The 20,889-nt window shown below is 38.3% G+C and overlaps 1 protein-coding gene across 1 annotated transcript in view; it reads right to left on the bottom strand.

Moving 5' to 3' along the window:
* The window catches only part of RGS17 (regulator of G protein signaling 17), a 70,103-nt gene that overhangs the window by 26,875 nt on the left and 22,339 nt on the right, over positions 1-20,889 (bottom strand). Inside the window, exon 2 of the mRNA XM_083856180.1 lies at positions 1,686-1,829. Coding sequence (XP_083712306.1) covers positions 1,686-1,804 — 119 coding nt within the window. The 5' untranslated portion in view covers positions 1,805-1,829. The remainder of the gene's footprint in view (positions 1-1,685; positions 1,830-20,889) is intronic.

The raw sequence follows: 20,889 nt of genomic DNA, 5'->3' as shown, positions 1-20,889 counted from the left end.
AGACAGGAAACAGTAGAATTGGAAAGGTGCACAAGAGAGGTGACAAGAGAGACACAAGGCAGGTGAGTAAATAGGACAGATAAGGGTAAATCATGGTCTGGGTCAGTTTCTGTATCACAGAGATTAAAATAGAAGGCGGTGAAAGAAAAAACCGCTGAAGGGAGATATGAGAGTGCTCTGTGAAATCTTGACCATCCTGGGAGTGATTAGTCACTGTTCTTCACATAAGAACAAGGAAGCATCAAATGAAATTAGTTTCCAGTAGGTTAGCACAAATAAAAGGGTGTAATACTTCATGGAGTGCACAGGCCCATTGTAGAATTTCTTGCTAGAGGAAACTCTGGATGCCAAAACTTTAGATGAATTCAGGAAGTTGCTTCAAGAAATGGTTTGACAAATTAAGGAAAGAAAATTCCACCAAGGTCTATAAACCACACAGAAAGGAACTCTGGGCCAGGAAATCCCTAAGTTACAGATTGTCAATAGTTGTGAGGGGTTTTACCGTGGGTTGTTTGAGGAAGTGCATATCTACTTGTTTTATCCTTGTCTTGTGGTATCTGATAAAGGTCACTTCCTGAAATAGGATATTGAGGAAAATGAATCTCTGGCCTGTAACAGTATAGCTGATATTGTGCCCTTGTCCCAGAGCAGAGAGAAAAGTGACAAAACACCCTCTCTTTACTTCCTGTTTAATACACCTGCACCTACTTCTCAAAATGGATTAGTCATACTGAAAAGTAATTTGGTTAAGCTTGAGCTCTGGCTCATCCTTGCTCCAAATATACTCTGCTTTCAGGTGAAACAGGAAGTAACAGCCAAGGCAGGTCCACCCTGCTGCTGCCTCCAGAATGTGGCAGTATCTTGGAAAAAAACCTCTTATTTGGTACCTAGTGCATATATATGCTGGTATGTATTTTCAAATATACTGAAGCAAATAGCCTCAGGTTTTAGACTGGGGCCAGATGGCTGATTGAAGTGAAAATAACACAGATACACAGAGGAATGGTCACTCCAAAAAAGCTGAACTGTCTGGTTAATATGATGCAGAGGCTCTGAACCATACTGCATTTCATTTACCTTATATTTCAATACCGTGTTCATAAAAATAAGAAATAAAGATCTGATACATTTCAAGACACTGAGAATTTAAAGCTATTTCTGAACCTGACTTTAAATCTTTGACTTTACAAATGAACTCTTTGTTGAGGAAAGGGACAGGCAGCCACTAAAATTACCCCACTCCATTTAAAAGATAAATTGGAATTTATTTATAGAATTTATATTAGTAATATAACAGGACACTGTATATTCACATTTATGACCATCTCCCTTTTATTCTCCTGAATGCAGAGAACTGCGCTATCAGAAGTACAAGCAGAAAAAAAAGTTTTGAATGCAATCTATAAAATACTCATTATTGAGCTTCTCACTCACAAAAACAAGTTTTACACCTGAAATTTCCTCATTTAGTTAAGGTTTAAGTAGGATAAACATAGCTTGAATTTACTATTCTTTCCTCTTCCCCATCACAAGATACCCAACCAAACTAGGGAATATTTAAATCAAATTTTTAAGTGAAAAGATAAATTGTGTCTCCTCTCCCAGAAATTAACATGTTCCCAGTGCTTTCCATTCTCATAGTTTACCTGTGGTGGATATGGAAGCAAATATACTACAGGACATACCATGAACAGCTGCAGCAACAGCACCAACAAAAGCAACATGTGTTGTTGGGCCTTTGGTTTCCAGGTGCTTGAGACACAGCTGATGTTCCTTCATTTTGTGACTGCTGCCTCTTTCTCATTTCAGCTACTTCAGTGCCCAAGTGGCTATAAGAACACAGACATAAGAGATGTACAGAATTACTACAGGCTGTCATAAATTAAATTCACATTTCTACAGCAACATCTGATGCAACTGGTTCTCACAGCTCATGGCAACAAAAGCACTTTACCATCAACTGAGCCAGCCAAGAAATAGTTCCATTGTGTTAAAAACAGTTTCCAGAAGACCACATGTGTGACAGGCTTACACTCCTGTGCTGCTGGATCATGCCCATCCTTACTGCTTTGGGTGGACTCAGAGAGCTGTTTTATCATCAGTGATTTTAACAGCAAGCCATATAGCTTTTGCAGCACTTGGGAGAGACTGCCTTGTCCCTTACCATAGGACTATCACAGCTGTTTCCATTGTATTAAATATAAACCTTAAAATACAGCATGGTGATTATTCACCTTAAAAATGAGTTGGAAACTGACTTTTTTTACTTTTTGACTTCTTTAGCCTATGCTGGACCAATGAAATTGATGTAAGGGATATTATATCAAAGGCAGCTGTCTGGTAAGGGCCAAGATTTGTACATGTCATAACTGAGAGGCTTGCTACTTAAGAGCTATTCTTGGTAAATAAAATTAATAATAACTATGTATAAAATACTTCTCCATAAAATAACTCATAAAACACTTTTCCACCTTTGAGACTATTTTCTGATCACAGATCTTCTTTGCTCATTGCCAGTTTTTCCTAGGTTTTATTAGGCCAAGATTTTTTTCCTCCTAGTGACTTAAAATATGCAGCTGGAAGTAGTATACCATGCATTATCTAGTCTTCAAAAGAAGTTAAACATTTACTGCTGTTACATTATTTAGGAAGGTTTAGATGTCAGGGTCCTTCTAACAACTCACAACTGTACAGTTGTACAACAACTCTAAGTTTTTCAGAGTAATGGCTGGTACAAACACATAAATTAGAGCAAAATTTAGTCCTTTTGACTTTGAAAAAGTACTAACAGATTACTGTGTGGAGGAGCTTGGTTTGAAACAGAAGCAGGTAGAGAGGGCCTGGTGTGAGCAGCATGCACTGTGCTCCACACTCCCAGGGCATCCTGCTTCAACCAGGAGTGCTGGGGAAAGGCAAAATCGGATTGATTTGCCACTTGGGTACACCATGCACAGACAAACAAGAGACATGCCACTTCTTCTACATGCACTCGAGCAGCAGCTGTGAGAGTTTTCATTTACATGGTTGCTAAAACTCCCGAGGTTTTTATTCTGCAATGGTGTTCTTCCAGACAGCTTACACACAACCACACACAGCAAGGATACTAAGCTTCAGAACTCACACTCGTGCTCTAAAACTCAAGGTTGGTGGTTATTTTGGCTTCTTGCATAGCTACCTCTTCCATGTATACTGTCCCTGAGTAGAATCAAGTAATTTCTGAAGTGTTAGGTCAAATCAAACAATGATTTAACTATCACTGGTAGGAGTGCCTGCTTATGCTATTGACATTACTTATGGTTTATAGCTGCTCTTGAAAATTAAAACAACATGCAAACAAAACCCACACCTCTTTTTTCATGTCAGATGCAAACCTCTGCTGATAACAAGGGATGCTCTGGTGTAACTGGATAACTTCCCCTATTTTTTTCAATAGATAGGAAGGAAAATTGTTGAAGCATTATATGTAGCTCAGAGAGTCACAACATGAAGTCTCTTTCTCCAAATTACAGAGCAGAACTTCTGCTGACTGTGCATGATGCAGTTAAATTATTTCATAGATAGCTGTGTCATGCTGTGAATTGGTATTTTTTTCAGCAAATGCAATGACTATAGGCAAGAGAATCAAAGCCAGTTATTTTCGAATGGAATTTTTGATTCTTTTAAGTAAGATAGTGATTCTAGAAATATTTGTACAAAAAAACCCCACCAAAAAACCAAAACAAAAAAACCAAAACCAAACAAAAATTATTCTTTTCAGAAGCCAGTAAGTTACCCATACTTAGGCATTTGTTGGGCTGTAATCCCATTCATTCCACCTGTGTACCTGAAGTCAAGATTTTTTTTCACCATTTTAGCTATATATAAAAAAACACACTTTGACAAGAATATGTGGCACTATAAATAAAGGGGACAGGGTGAAGGTTATGTATTCAGACATAATGATGACAGTTGGTGACTTTTCTGTAGTTTCACAAAAATTTTGCCACACCACAAGATGCTGCTACCACTAAAAAAAATCCCTCTCTCTTTTCTCCTGCACAAGGCATGGTCACTCATTCCCTCACCTGAGCTCTCCCTCTTCTCTGTGTTGGCAGCAGCATTTGTACAGGTATCTGGTGAATTTGATAAAAGAATAGGCATGATTGAAATTTAGTCTAGAGGGAAAACAAAAAAATAGCTTTAACTTGCTTCAAGTGACTTTCTCATTTACCTTGGGAAGATGTGAGCACTTGGACAGAGCCAGGGAGAAAACTGAACATCAGGCAGGCAAGGAGAATGTGGGGACCACTTTCTTCCATTTCTGCTCACACTGTCAGCAAGTGGTGGTGAAATGGGTGGGAATTATGCAGCTGCAGAAAGGTAAAATCTGAAATTGCAGTTCCCAACACACAGAATATGGCAGAGAGGGACAGTCATAAGTGGGGTTTCACAGGAATAGTTAACACCTTTAATCCTGCCCAGCAACCTCAACCACTGAAAAGTCTCCAGCATTCATCTTTCGGTATGAACTACCATGGCCAACTGTTTCAGAGCTTTGCAAGTCTGGCAGGACACAGAATTGGGAGGAAATATGGCTCTTCATTGTAGATAATTTCAGGAGAGCCAGTCTAGCCAAACTTTAGAGCAGAGCTGCTTGCTTTGCTATGTTTTAACAGCTCTGGACTATGGGGAGTCACATAACCCATCCCCTTTCTGGCCATGAATTATTTGGTGAAGGAAGAGGGCAGTCCTTGATTGCAGGTAAAGTTATATTCCAATCTCCCTGCTATGAGCAGGAACACATTCCACTTGACCAGGTTGTTCAATGCCTCATCAACATGACCTTGAACATCGCCAGAACTTCTCTTTGCAACCTTTTCCAGTGCCTCACCACTCTCACAGTAAAGATATTTTTCCTCTCACAGTAAAGATTTTTCTTTCTAAGGAAGGAAGAGAGCAAGAAAGAGTGAACAACATTCCCAAATTCTGTATGTACATCCAAGGAGATTCTGGCTCTAGCACAATAAAGCACTAATTGCAAAGCCAGCAAAGTGCTGCAATGGGATGTATTTTGAAGTGGGTTTTAAACACAAAGATAATATACAGTGGGACTATCTTTATCTTCCAAATATAATGGGCAAAGATCTTACTGGAACAGTGAGAAAAAGTTGCCTTTAATCCATTTCAGATTCTCTCCTTTCCATGGCTGACATTGGTGTTCACTCTGAACCTTGCTGTGTCTCCTGGTACAAAGAAAGTGATTTTGCTTGGCATGACTGCTCCTCTGCCCAATAAAAGCATGAGGCTAAAACTCCAAGCAATGGGACAGTGTTCTCAGTGAATACATGAAGTGTTCACCGGCTTAACCAGTGGCTGAAGTCAAAGTCATCAGCCCTGTTCAACTGTGTTATTTTCTCTCAGAAAGCTTTAAGATGAAGTCTGTAAGAAATATGAAAAACCCATTCTGTGATGCAAACCTATTACATTTACTGAGGATGTACTTGGATGGGTGGAAACTTTAGTTTCATGCTTATTTTGGTTGGATTTCATGTTTCATTTTTATTTGCAAATACCAGATGCCATCTACGCAAAACAGTAATTGATTCCATTAGATTATTTAGGATGCAGAAGCAGGAATATCTTAATTCCTGACTATATTTAGAGACTGAGTAGACAGAAGGTTTATATTTGGTGCTTTGGTCCAAGGCATAAAAAAGAAATTTAGAATCTTTGATTCAGCAAGTCACACTGCTGAGATGAACAATTTTTCGGAAGTGTGAAAGTTAGTACATAATTGTGAAGGGCTAGAATGTTGTGATCTGATTCTGAGTAGACCTTCTAGACTAATAATATGAATAGTACACACTGTCTCCAAGATCTCAGTTTTGCCTTTTAGCTTTTCCACCATTTTCATTCTTCCTGAGACCCTCTAGCTTGGCAAAAGGTGGTGAAAGTGGGCCTTTTGTCCAATGGAACAGTTTTTCTCCTTGGTACACTACATATGATCTCTCAGACCATCACATCACATCCCATCCCATCACATTACATCATCACATCATCACATCACATGTATTAATTTCTTCTGCTAGTTTTGCATCTGGTTCTTTGCCTCCATTTGGTGGCATGGTTTACTAACTGTGTTATGATTTCCATTTGTACTGATAGGAAACAGGAATAGTATTTGAGCTTGCTTGACTGACTCATTCTCTTGGGGGTGAGTGGGTATTATGGCCCTTTGAGCAATCACATAATCATGGAGGACTTCATTTTGCAGAACATCTGCTGGCCCTACTCTGTAGCTGAGGAAAGAAACCCAAGGGTACAGCAATTGTTTATTATACCAGTTATGAGACAGGTGACTCTTAAAAGCTGCAGAGCAAGAAAGTCTGTGCAAGCCTATGTGTTATCTTCAATCTTGCAGTGCTGGAAGATTACGAATACTAAAAAGCCCTTAGTAATTTGGACTAAGGTTTCCTATTAGTTCTGGAACCAATTGCACAAGGATCTATTTCTGTGTTTAGATAGTGTAATTACTACTTATTCCACTGAGTTCCCAAGAGTAATTATTACAGAAATTCCCTTGTGCACAGAGCACTGTCTTGGGAAGACTGCTCAAAAGAAATAACTTATGGAAGAATTATTTAGTTTATTACATTTATACCTGGGAAGCCCTATTGAATACAGACTGCAGTCCCTTCAAATTCCACAGAGTACCTCTAAAAAATGAAAAGAAGGCAATTTCTGAATTGTTGCACTTCCCTGACTCTCTGCCTCCTGTAGAATTTGTGTAAAGTTTTAGATAGGTTTTAAAGTGTTTTCCCCAGAGATTCCCAAGGTGTTGGATATGGTAAAAAACACAGGCTGCATAATTTCAATAATTTAACTTGATGTCTCTCTTCTGATGAAGAGATTTTAATTTTTTTTTTCCCCCGGCCTCAAAAGGCTGTCATTACAGTACTGCAATTTTTTGAACTTTTAGCACTGTCCCATCTGGCCCTCTTTGCTTGTTTTGGAGCCTCCCCTTGCACATGACCCCCTGTAAAAATTCCTGTCCGCCTCTTAGCATCATGAAGGCATTCCCTGGAGAAGCTCCCATGCTACGAAATCAGAGAAAAATCTTGAAACTCCATAGGGCATTGAGAAGAGTTTCTATTCTATCTTCTGGAACCATTATCTAACAGCCATTTTGAAAGAGAGAAATCATATAAGGGTAAGGATAAACACACACCATTTTATACAAAGGCATTTTGTCTTTGTTGCAGGTAGGACACATTATGGCTAAGATTTTGGGAAAGAATTGGTGCAGAATCAGCTAGAGCAATCTGTCCTTTTTCAAACTTCACAATAGGCAAGAAAGATCACCTTGCAAAAGAAAGGTGCAGACAATGACTTAAGGATATAGAGGGTGATTTACTCTGCAGGCAAGAAACTTAGCCCTTAAAATATCTCTTTTTTTTGTGATCTATCACATCAGTTCTCCTGCATTGCTTTACTTCTTTTGATTTTGAAAATAAAGGGCCAAAACTTCAACTGTGTAGTTTTTAATAAATTCATACCTTATACCAGTTTATTTCAGACCCAGATGTGACTCAATCAATCTCTTAACCACACTTGTTCTCACTGTCTTTACTGGCATTCACTTGATTCCTAACCAGGATTGTTTTTAAGTTTAGAGATTTTGAAAGCCTTTAAAACTCAAGAATTAAGGTAGATAATATCCATTTAAGACGCCATCCAGGCTTCACTGTAAGAACCAAAATGTAGAGTAAGGAAAGCTTTGAATCCTGTGGACTCAAGACTCCAAACTACAATTTTATAATATATTCCATATATTTGGAAAAACTCAAAGTTTATTAGAACAGTTCCTTGATTTTTTTAATGAGTTGTTTGGGGATAATTGGATGGCTTTTACAAGATTTTGATTGGTTGCTTGGGTTTTAGTTTCCTAAAATAGTCAGCAGGAGGGTGGCAAAGATAACCCTGAAATACTGTTGCATTTTTTTTTTTTCAAATAGTCAGGTTTTTTTCAGCAGTCAGATAATTCTTGATGTATAGACCACTTTTTAACTTGAAACACTAAGCAAAAATCCTCAGAGAATGCTGCAATGTGACAAATCTAATAAACTGCAATGTGCTAATTGTTTTAAAACCAGTGTGATATGCTATCTGTTTTAAATCTACGGGGTTTTTTAAGAACAGACATTCTAGAGTAACAGAGCCACGCAACAGTCTGGATACAGCTGCCAGTTAAATAATGTCACTGATGCATGTGTTGCACTTGCAATGCAAAGACAGCCTTAACACAACATTGATTTTTTTATTTGTGCTGTCTTCATTCATTTGGAGGAGTGTTTTAAAGGTACCACAATCTAAATGAAGACAGACCACAAGATTTTACCAGATGTCTCTGAGCTACAAAGATTTCCATGCACCCCTTGGAATGCTGAGTGAGATGCAAGATCAAGACAGCAGTATGGTTATGGGCACCCATTTAAGTGCTGCTGACCACTTAACAGCCACCATACAGCAATGGCATTCATACTACTCACTCTGCACAAGAGAAATCTCAACATGGGCATCTTCTCTTTTTGCTCCTAAATCCTGAAAGTAATTCAGTACTTCACAAATAAATTCATACAAAGTAATGGAGAAGAAATCTACCAGAAGAAGGGCAATGGAGTTATCTTGAACTTTTTGTATCATAGGTTTTGAATACCTGTTGGCTCAGAGAACAGGTTATTGCACTTACTGACTTTTGCTTTTGGAGAACTGAGGACTTGAATGTCTACAGCAAAATATCTTGCTCTTCTATTACCTACCGAAACTCAGAAAAAAAACAATTCAAGACACATGATCTACTACTGCCATACAGACATCTCCTGTCAGGTCTTTTGACCTGGAGATGTAGCACTCTCTAAAGTCTTTCACAGCAAGCTCTGAGAAGGTCATAAAGTGGACATTCTATCCATTATAGGATAGGAAAAAAAAGAAAAAAAAATCTAGTGAAAAACTGGCAGAAAGTGTTCAGACATTGTATGTTTTATTTAGGGCAGAACATTCCTATGCAAATGTTCTTGTAAATTGAAACTGTGCAATTTGGCTGAAGACTATGCAATCTTTGTCTTTTGTACAGTAATATTCTTTTTATGGCTTTGCCAGACACTTTCTGTACTCATAAGAGGGTGTCCGAGATTTCTTTTTATTATGTTATGGTGAACTTGGTATCTTGAAGAAGCCTTGCTTAAATCTTCGCATCATCAAGTAGATATACATTTGTGCTTTTGAATCAGACATTCCTGTTCTGTTACAAAACATTAAACCTAACAGTAATGCATTATTGAAAAGTTTGAGATGGCTCCATGTGGTTTTTAAGAAGCTGCACTAAAATTATGATTAAGAGCGCCTTCAGGAACATTTTATTAAAAGCAAAACATAAAACTCATCAGGAAACCTTTTATTTATTTTTAAGTGTATTGTTTTCATTCATATGTGTTTGAAAAACATCTAAGAATTCTGTTTACATGACCTCGATATACCTATTCATTATAGCTAGCATGACTTCCATTGACTTGCACACATGAAGCCAGTACACTTTAGAAAGCTGAGAAGATAATTTCCTTACAGTGGGGAAATTAAGACCTTGACATATTGCTGAAAACAAGTGTCTCTGACATTCTGCATAAAGAGGACACTAAGAAGAGACTTGAGAACCCAGAGAGCTTTATTTTATGCATTAGCATTGTAATTTCTAAGTAAGTTTTCCTGTGCTCAAAGCCTTTTTGCTGTATAAAAAGCCAGCTGTCATTGGGGGTTATGTGAACTATAAAGATTCTGTACAAATTTCAGCAGAAATTTAAGAAAAAAGTCATAGGCATAGCACAAGAATTTGTGGTCAATATAGGCTAAACAGATTTAGGTGTGATCCAAATGTTGAACAAGGTTTATTGTTGGTGAGCTACTTTTTCTGCAGATAAGACCATTCTGGAAAATTTTCACCTTCAGAAATGGCAGCTTTTAATCAAATAAATGCACATAACTTTTGTTTACAGTGCATGTGCTACTAAGGGCTGAAAGGATTAGGAAAATTGTTTTAATGTGAGAAGAGCTTTTCTGAAAACCACATTGGACATGGTTCTAGTCTCTGAAATGACAGAATCCACATTTTCACTGTAAGGTGAAGACTTGTGTCCTCTACTTCAAAGGCCCTTTATTTTTTCAATTTCCTTTTCAAAATGAAAGTCTCAAATTTAAACAGAAGGAGCTTCAAAAAGACTTTCTGACTATAGGCTTTTCAAAATGATTCAATATTTGGTAGTCATGCTGATTTTAGTTACACTGACTGACTTCTGAGATATCTTCTGACATGTGTTCCAGCCCTCCTTTCCTCAGCCATCCTCAAAAGGAAAAAAAATAAAATACAGTAATAAGTATAAACAAAATTAAGAGATAATTACGGTGTAGAGAAAGTATTTGGTTAATACAGTATAACTGAGGGGGAGGAGCAGAAGGTGGCATGAAGTCTTAAAGTCTTTCTGATGGCTTGGGACAGTGGGAGAAGGTGACTGCAAGCATTACATTCAGATAGGCTGCTTCCAGCATGAAAGGCAGGGAGAGCTTGTCAAGGCGCCATGTTCTGCTCACATTACAGTTTCTATGAACTTCACAACCATAGAACTAAAGAAATATTTACCCTTGGCAGAGAGTGGCCAAGTTGGTGCATACCCCCCTGTAATGAATCTCCACTTCCCTCCCACAAGCTGTGCTACTTCTCTTAAACTCAAGAAAGCTCCTGGTACTTGTGCTTTTATAGACAGTGCTGATGCTTGCTGTGAGGAAGTGAGAAGAGACCAGTTCTACTCTAAGGGACATGCTCTTTTTCACCATGCTGGCACACGCTATTAGAACCAGCTATTGTTACCATGTTTGGAGGGTTTTTTTTACTGTGTGAAACCCTATATTTTTACTGCCTGAATTTTTCACCATATTTGCTTGTTCTGTGTTGAATGCTGTATAGTTTACCTGCATGTTGTATATAGGAACATTCATTTTTCCATCTGCTGATAGAAAGCATCACAACCTTTATGGTCTATCACATGTGAGGACTTCACACTTAAAAAAAGAATGTTTTTCTTTAGTAGCAGAAGCATGGATGTATGGATGTGCTGGAGTGAGTGCTGTGGACACATAACTTCCTCAAGGCTTTGTTACATACTCTAATTGGTGCTCTCCCTTCCCCAGGCTCTGTGTCCCTTACAGCTGGTTTTGGAACATGGCTGGGGCTTCATCAGTGCAGAGAGAGCTGGTAGACTAATCACAGCCACCAGCACAGGACAGTCACTGGGAGGAGCTATCAAGGGCTCTTTTATCTCTTTCTGCTATTCTGCAAGTTACCAGGAAAAACTGGCATGAAAAAAAAGGGCAGCTGACTAGAGTGGGAAAACAGGAAGACAATAAAAAAAAAAAAGGATGGAAGAAAAAAAACCCCATGAATTTACCTGACTAAATCTTGGGTTAGAACCATTTTGAAGCAAGAAATTAGAGTGGAAGTCTGGGACAACACAAACTATCTGGCTTGAAAAGCCAACCTTTTAATGGGAGGCTTTTTCAATATATAGAACAGGCACACAGCTTTCAGCTACTGTGTGTCTTAAACTATATTTACATGTCAACAAAGTGAACATTCCAGCAACAACATTGCTGTGGTCAAATATATAAAAATTCTGCCTAGATCTCATGAAAAAGACAAGCTATGTCCCAAGCATGAAACATCTCTGTGTGCTGGAAGCCACCAGTCTAGGCCCTGAAGCTGTTTGCATAGAAGGTTCTCCAACAGCAGAAAAAATAATCACAGGGTTTTTAAAAACTATGACACTGTGCTTTGATTTGTACTTACCTGCAACAACCCAGGGCAGTGGTACAGGATGCAGTCAGCCAATAGCAGAGTGACAGGCTTTCAGGGGACCAACTGCCTCCTACTGATTTGTACCAGTGTCCTAGCTCAGCTCCTTTCCCATGGCCTCCTTCCCTCTTCTGAGGTCATGTTCTTTACCTGGCTAAGGTGTCTGCCAGCTCTGCTGTGAAACTGATAACCTGCAGAGCAAGGCAGATGTGTGTCTAATGCTGCTGCAGCAAGACTCACAACAACTCACTAGGCAGCACAGAAAATAAGAACAGATTTGTGGAGAAAAAAACAAAAGCAGACTTCCAGGTTAAATCTCCTTGCTATTATAAGAGCATTTGAGAACTTACTGTTCAGTGAGAGAAAGCAAGTTTCCTTTCTCTTGTTCTTGTTTTATCCCTTCTCTTGCTGGAAGGATTCCGGTGCAGAAATCTGCAACCTCCTTTATGTGCCTCATCACCTGAGCATCTGCCTCAGCTGCCTGAATCCTCACTAGAGTCTTCTTTGTTAGTGTGCCTGGAAGAATGGGTTTCTTCAGAATTACTCACTGGTGAACACTTGTAGCACAGTCTCCCTCCCCTACGCATAGAGGTGTGGTGCAAGTGTGAAGTAAAAAGACATAAAATCTAAATTACACACAAAATACCTACCAGTCTAAGTGGTATCTCTCACTTCATAGAAATTTCCAAAGTACTACACTGAGGCAGAGAGATTAAGATGCTCTGAAACTACTGTGGAAAATTATTTAGCATGTTGTGTGTTGGAGGGGACTTATGGAGGTTCAGAGAAAGAAAACAAACCCAATTATTTCTTCTCCTCTCTTTTCTCTTCCCATGGTCATTTTTTAATGTGTCAGTTTGAAAATACAAAATGCCAACCATCCCAGTAAACAAATTTTTTATAGCAAGCTGTGCATGAATTTTCATATTCACCAACAGTAAAGAAAAATTACGTCTTCCTGCAGAACCTGACAGTTATTGCTGTATGGAAATCTCAATATTACAAAACAATATAGGAGTTTTTATTCCTTATTTTTCTCATTTTTTACCCTACCAAGCATGTGAGTTATTTTTTCTATAATTTCTATAAATGCTAAATAAAAAAACTGATAGGAAGAATCCATCATTTTTTCCCTCTCAGAAACGATATTTTACTTTGGAGGACAAACAACAATAGTAAGTTATATTCCAGAATTTAATTTGTTCCCCCTTTTCTTTCTATGATGTTTACTTGAAGCAATGTGTGCCTAGGGAAGGCTGTGATCCTACTGCATTTTTTCAAAGCTTAAGAAGAGAAAAAGAATTGAAAATTATTTGATGACCAGAAAAGAACAAAATACATCCAAACACAGAAAACCTTTTGAATATCACTTATAAGCAACTTACAAAAGGGTTTTATATATAAGCTCTACTTTTAACGCTTTGTTTTTATAAAGTTTAAAGGCTGGAACTTAAAACTACTCTCTCATAATATGAAGATCATGATTTTTTCATAATCTTTTTATTATACCAATGTAAAAAAAAATATCTGCTAAACCACAAGGGACAGAAAACATGCTGTGAAAACTTAAAACCTTCAAAATCTCTGGAAACATGTAAATTTTGTAGGAAAGTTTCTCTTCTATAGTCATATCCATACATTTACAGGCTCTCTGCTCTTATGCTGAGCATTAGCACAGACTGCAATCACTACCTATGTTACTGCACAGCAAGGCATTACAGTAGCTCTTCCACCAGAGTATGCAATGAGATAGAGTGAATTGACTTAAAAATAGATTTTTGAAGATCAGAAGAGAAGACCTCCTGAAACAGTGCTGTCACAGGACTGAGTGGAGCTTGATGTGAATCTCTGGTCTAGCATCCCTCCTCCCATAAAAGCTCTGCTCACTGGCAGTGCCCTTGTTTGCTGCTACACAGATGACAGATTTCACAAGGGAACTTCAGAGGCATCCTTTTACCCAATATTTCATAACATAAAGAACAACAACAACAAAAAGAAAACACAGAGCTTTGCAGAAAGAGAAATATATCCTCTAGCCAGTGAAATACACTTAGGTATGGGGATTTTGCTGAATTTTAGAAAAAATATGTCTACAATGATAAGAGAACAAGGTACTGTTTTCATTTAAAAGAAGTGTGCAAGAGGAGCTCTGGGAAGCCTGCTAATTGTATGTTTCAGCACAGCATTAAGTGGATTAAAAAGAACTATGGGTATGGCAGATCTGGCCCACCCAGCTATCTGCAACTCCACCTTCCCCACATTTTGCCCTCTCCCAGATACTCAGCTGTGATTCTCTCCACAAAAGCTGCAGTACTCTCCTTTACTCGGTTGTTTGATTTTTTTCCAGCCACTTGGCTTAATCTTCTGCCTTTGAGATTGTCTTTGAAAGTGTGACCTGTTATTTGGTTGAAACTGAATGACATACAAGAAATTAGTGGAGAGAGAGAGAGAGGCAGACACAGCAAGGATCATCTGTTGGGAAACCAACCTGAAAAGTCAGAAAGGAGATGTATGGTGAAAAGTTTTGAGCTCTGGATAGCCCACCACCAAATAATATATTTCTGTTTTTCCCAGCCTCAGCTGTGACCCAGGAGCTACCTTCAGTCATGGAGGCAAAGACGGAAGGCTGTTGCTGGAAAAGGATGTGGAAGAAGACCAGGGCTCACTCTCTAGCCCAGCTACATTGAGTTTAACAGAGCTAAACCCCTCTCTGGTTTTATTTCCCTATGTCAGGAGTTTATTTAGGCTACATTCAGTCCTGTCAATTGTGTATTTTAATTACGCAAGCTATGCAATAAAACTAGAAAATATGGCTGAAGCTACCAAGCTTTGCAGAAGGCTAAGGAGGAAGTTTAATATTAGAAACTACCTAACTCTCTTTTTTAAAAAAGCAAAGATTAGGAAAAAATGTTTCTTTAGACTTCTTTTTTTAGTCACATAAGACATAAAAATTTAAAGTTTTCCATCTGAAGGGCCTCACCTAGCTCTCATTTCAGGTCAAAATTCTTCTGTTATGTTTTAATTCGCCTCAGCTGATTCTTTGGAGTCAAAAGGTAGCATATACTCCATATTTATATGCAATATGGAATCAGTTGCTTTAAAATCTCTACCATAGCAATTTCTTGTATTTTTTATTCCAAAACCCTTTACAATAAAAGAATAATAAAGTTTTTGGTGCGGGAGCAAACTGGAAATTAGGGCACTGTAGCAAGCAGAGCTTGTTATGGACTAAGACTTATCTTTCCTCTTTTGAAAAATACAACATGTTCTGTATGACAGGACTTTAAAAACCATCCATATTATTGTAGTACTTTCTGTACTGAATCAGCTTGTAAAAAATTCCCTAATTTGAAGCAAAATGAAGATGAGGCTTTCACTCTGAAGAAGGCAAAATCTCTGATGATACTCTAAAACCTTAGGTATAAAAAATTTTAGAAAAAGAACCTAAAAAAATAAAAAATCAGAGAAAACTGCATGAAATGAATTTTATTTACTGCAAAGCTATCTGTGTTTTAAGAATTAGACTTAAGGTTGTTTTATAGTAGTGCTTTCTAAGGTTTCAGCAGAGATTCCTCCGACATTGCAGTTTTTCACGAAGCAAAAAACCAGTACATTTGCTACAGCTAAATAAATCCTTATCCTTTGAGACAAAAGATGAATATTTAACACAACTGTGCAGCCTCAGAGTTCTACTTGATGTCTTTCCTTGTTGATATCTGAATGGTGTGCAACTAAGTGCAATGACAAGTAAGAACAGAGGAGGACATTAAACACAGTATTTCTCAATAAAGAAACCACTGCTTTGTTTCAAGAGCTCTCAAACAAAATTGTTCTTCTCTGTTATGTTTTGTATTTGACTCATGCCTCTTGCAAAGTTTTAGTACATTCAGTGAATGCACAACTGAAAGAGAAAAACTCAGCATTTCTTCCCAGCACACTTGACACAGGTCAGAATGCCTAATGCCACAGTGCCACTCCTTGCTAGTTCTAATACACGTCTCTTAGAGTGGCTTCATTCCACATTACACACAAGAAGAATAAAAAAATCCCAGTGGAACTACTCGGTTATGCTTGGAGACAAGTGATGGAGAAGAATTGCCCTGTGCTGTAGAGAGGAGCTCACAGATGTGGGACAAGTGGGGCTGATATGGCAGGCACATCTGATACCCACAGAGTATGTGGGGGCAGAGGGCTCTGGACTGCCATTCCATTGGAGGCCATCTGAAGCTTCTTCTGAAGGGAGCACAGCTCACAGACAAAAAAACCCAAACTCTCCCTGCAAAAAACTCCACCAGATATAACAGATATAGGCCCTAACAGGAATACTTCCCCCAGTACTGCAGGTTTTAGTTATCTCTTCTGTTCGTTATCTTGCTGTCCTCTTGAGGAGGAAAGGTCACCTGGACCACTCTGTTTCTGGCTACTTGTTACTATCTACTGCTTTTCTCTCTGAAATACTGTCAGCATTCAATACTGCATCAGCATTCAATGTTGGATAACTGAGTACTCCATACATCTGCAGTTAAGAATCAGTTAATTTATTTCAGGGCTGTCCTGCACTGTAACAAAGCACTCTTCTGCTCATTGCATTTCCTAAAATTTGCAGAGTCATCCTAAGGGCAAAAGCCAACACAGTTCCTTTGGTTTTTCTGCACTGGCCAGGCATGCTCATGTTGTTTGTGGGGTGCTGCCCATGGTGAACTTTGACATTGTGGAAAATCAGGACATAAATAAAATGCATTTGGAAATAGACCTGGAGTAGAATGGGATTCAGAAGTCACAGTCCTGTTATCATTCAAAACTTCCTTTGCCTATTAAACATATTCATAAGAGTCAACAGATCTTTCCAAGGGATCCAAGGGATTTGTCTCAAACTGCAGTCCTAGTGGGGTTTTGTATCTAAATTCACCCTCCCCAAGTTACCTTTGAAATCTAGACCAGTCCTTAACTCCATTTTTATTTGCATGTAATATCTTGTTATAAATTTTTTTATTTCTGGGGCTCATTTTTGTGCCTTGCTCCTAGTTTGAGCATACCATAGCTCATTAGCCACCTCTACTTGAGTTTTAAAAATAACAAAACCCAACAGATTCTTTGCTACCATCTATTTTTGGAAACATAATGCTCCTGTCCAGCTACCTTTTCAAATAGCACTGACTCCTGTCAAAATAAAAGAATATCTAAAACTTCTCTATTAGGCTTTCCCATTTCCAGATTTTCTAGCTCTCAGAGGAGGATGATCTGCTCCTTTCTTCCCCTAAGGCTGGGGTGACAGTTTCCATTACTGCTTTGTCATCTCAGGACTGGTGCCTGGCTGAGGTCAATATCTCTTGAGAAGTCCCTCCGTGTCCTCCCTCCTCTAAACACATCATGTGGCTCCATCCTTGCTTTCAGAACACAGAAGAATGCTGTTCCATAGAGGGAACTGCAGGAATAAGGTCCCCCAGAATGGGCTGAGACAAGTCCACAAGCAATTCTTACTGCAGGAGGCAGGAACCTGACAACATGAGGGAGATTTTTTTTTTCCTATTTTTACGTAAATACATTTGCCACCCTTCCCTCCCATGTCAAGACAGGGCTTTCAGTCACAAGCAGGAAGTGGTTAAAGGCATGTTGCAGGCAGTTCTTTTCAAGCTGATTAAGCATTGTAGATAATCTGAATCTAGTTGATGAAAATGATGAGAACCTGGAAGTTGTGTACTCCATTAGTAACATGTACTCTGACAGGAAAGCTAATTCAGCTGAACCGAAAAATGGCCTATGAAAAATTATTTAGATGACATTGCTGGACACTCTTGCTCAGGTTCTTCTGAACTCACCAGGGATCTTACTTGTGATTTATTTATCCATAAAAAAAAAACTTCAAAATGACCTGCTCTATCCTGAAACACTTGTGAATTACTCAACAATATTCACAACTATGACTGCACATTTTTCCCAGAAAAAGGACGGACTCAATTAAGTGTTGCTGCCCATAGTAGATATTAGGCAAACTTTTTGAGAGATATTTGAGTTATGTAGTTCAAAAAATACAAAAGATTCTGCAGAAGCCAACGCAAGTTGTGTCTTGCTGCAAATTACTGAACAACATGTAATGTTGTTCTGCCAAGGACAAATCAAAGTTTCCCTGTGACTGCTGGAAAACAGAATTTTTGCAACACTAAAGGTTTCCAGTAGTGTGGTAGTGGTGAAAAGATTTTGCTAGTTAAGTTCTAAGTTTCTGGTTGGGGGAATTCTCCCCTCTCCCTGCCTCCTCTCAGATTTGTTCAGTTCAACATTAGACTGCTTCTGCCACTGATGCCATAATTAATCAACTTCCCCAATGCTGGGAGCATTTGCTAGATTTATCTCCTCTGATGTGCTGCTTTTCCCTCACTGCCTAAACTCCATAATGTATCATTGAAGTCCCATTACTGGAAGTGCCTCATAGGAAACAGCAGCTAGAGAAGATCTTGGTGCAATGGAAAGGTGCTATTCTGCAAGTAATGCCTGAAATACTTTGACTGGAGTTGTTATAATTAAAGGTCAGAAGTTTTGGAAAAGTTATTTCAATTATCTGAAATGAACACAAATATTTAAGCAAGGCAGATTACTGCTGGATTGAAATTCTAATTTTTGTGTAAGTTAATTTATATTATAGAGACAGAAAACATGCTCAAAAAGTCCATTTCACTTCAATCAGCTTTGTGTTCTTTTCAAATTCAAATTAATCCAGAATAATAATTTTACTGGAGTGAATCCTTTCCTATCCTCACCACTTATTATTTTAATTGCCTGTATTAAAACTATTATTTTTATTAATGAAGTGACATTTTAGTGACAAAAGGCCAAATTATTATCTTCTTGTTTAGTGGTAAATGCAACTATTCTGTTGAATCTCTTGTAGATGTTCTTCCTCTGAAGAGGTGTGGTGAGCCTGGGTGTTCTTGCACTGAGCAGGAATTTCAGCCACTTTGGCACTTCTAATGATCCCATCTCTGTCCCCACCCACATCTCACTCAGCAGTTCAGGACTGCAGGATTTGTTTCATTACCAATTGAGGCTGAGAAAGTGATCTATTATACTCTTGGTGCATCCAGAGCTCTAATGTCAGCAAGGCTTATGCAAATGAGACTACTTTTGCTGTTATGGTTGAAACAACCTCTGCCATTACACTAGACCCCTGAGGATCTTCTATCTCTCTCTTTTTTTTTTTTTTTTTCATTGTTGCCTAAAATTCACACTGTAGAGCAGCTGCTGTAGTGAACCAGGTATCCAGGTATCTCTGTGATTTTTTTCAGTTCTCCTCTGGAATTACACACAATGCACACCTTCTCAAGGAGAGTTTGTTTTCTTTTAGATGAAGAATTATTCACCAGAGATTCCCAGCATAATTTATTCAAACTCTCTTGAAACATATCGATTAGGATGTTCAAAGTGAGTGATTTGTGGCAGTGAATAAATTCCCCCTGGGGAACAAAGGTGTCTGCTGAAGATGAGACTTGGAGAATATCCCAAGGCATTCTCAAGTGCACAAGAAAAAGATTAATTATATCTGCCCCCCAAATGTCTGTGGCTAGAATGATGGAATTGCACAGGGAGACTGTAATCACTATTCTCCTGCTGTACTCTAGAAGAATAAAGAAGAAGGAAAAAAAAAGAGGATTTGGAGGAATAAAAATGCTTGAAATGTCTCCAGCATCTCATTTCCTCTTCCTAGGAATGCAGAAATTCCAACTCATCCTACATGCACTCAACTCTTTTGATACTGTTCTTATGATGGCAACTTTTCCACCTCCACAGGTACAGCTCCTGCTGTCTGTGGCAGTGCCTCTTACCACTGCCTCTGCTCAGGCAGCAGTAATAAATCTGGTAGGAGGTGCAACAGCAGCAAAGAACAACCCCATTTTTTTTCATTGAAAATTCCGCCTAGAAATGGGGGGATGTTTTACAAGCAGGGCTAATTTGTAATTTGTAAGGTAATTATTCTATTAAGGTATATCAAGAGGAATAGGAAGCTCTGCAACTCTGTCCATGTACAGAGTTTTCTGTAGCCCTGCAATTACCAGAACATAAACATTTTGTTGAGCATCACTGTCAAAAGATTATTCCACAGAGTAAAGGAAAATCTAGATTTTAATTTTTTTTTCATCAAAAAGAGATACTGATGACACCAGTTTCCTGTGAAACTTCAACTTCTAATTCCTGGCACTGTGCATGTTGATGTACTAGGTCTTGTAGAGGTGTGCAGATGCTTTCCAGGGCAGGGAAATAGCCAGGGCATTAAGCATTTCCAGTTTGGCCATGCTACTTCCCCTTGCAGTCACAGCAAACAAAATCAGTAATGCTTTCTGCTCCCTACGAGATTTTTCTGGGGAAGAATTTGCCTGAGAAAATATAATTTTTATGCCCTCACTCCCCAGCTTTCTTTTCTTCCTTGCGTTACACAAATATCATATTCCTTTTGCACAGTGCCAACTTCTAGCCAACTTTCACATCAATCTAGGAGAGATATGGCCAGGAACTGTTCAATTAAATATTTATTAGAAAAAAACCTACAATTGTCAAAATCAAAACTGACTGCTGAAACAATTGTTTTTTACAGATGTTGTCTTAAAAAAAAAATCTTTTATAGTAAGTTTGGAAGTTGCCAGAATATCAACTGAAAGGGTTTAGTTAGTTTTGTTTTGTATTAATGAAGAGCAGTTTTTAATTTAAAGAAATCAATTTATACTGTGAATTGAAATAAATGAATGATAAATCCTTGTTTTAATAAGTCCAGCCAAATACCCACATTTTCCCATGAATGAAGGGTGGTTATATTTAAGACTTTTTTCACTATTCAGGGCAGAAATAGTTTTGAAAATATTAATATGCTCATGGGACAGGCCAAATCTTTCTGGCTCTAGACTGGAATAGTTCAGGACTCTGTGTCAACACATTCCTAGAGAAGCCAGCAAGTGAGCAGTAGAATACAAAATGTTTATGATAATATCCATTTCCTGTTTGCCTATAAACCACTAATTTTCTAG

This window comes from Zosterops lateralis (assembly GCF_965231275.1).
Source record: "Zosterops lateralis genome assembly, chromosome: 3".
Lineage (NCBI taxonomy): Eukaryota > Metazoa > Chordata > Aves > Passeriformes > Zosteropidae > Zosterops > Zosterops lateralis.
Note: the sequence above shows the minus strand (reverse complement) of the source record. Positions and strands in the feature narration are given on the sequence as shown.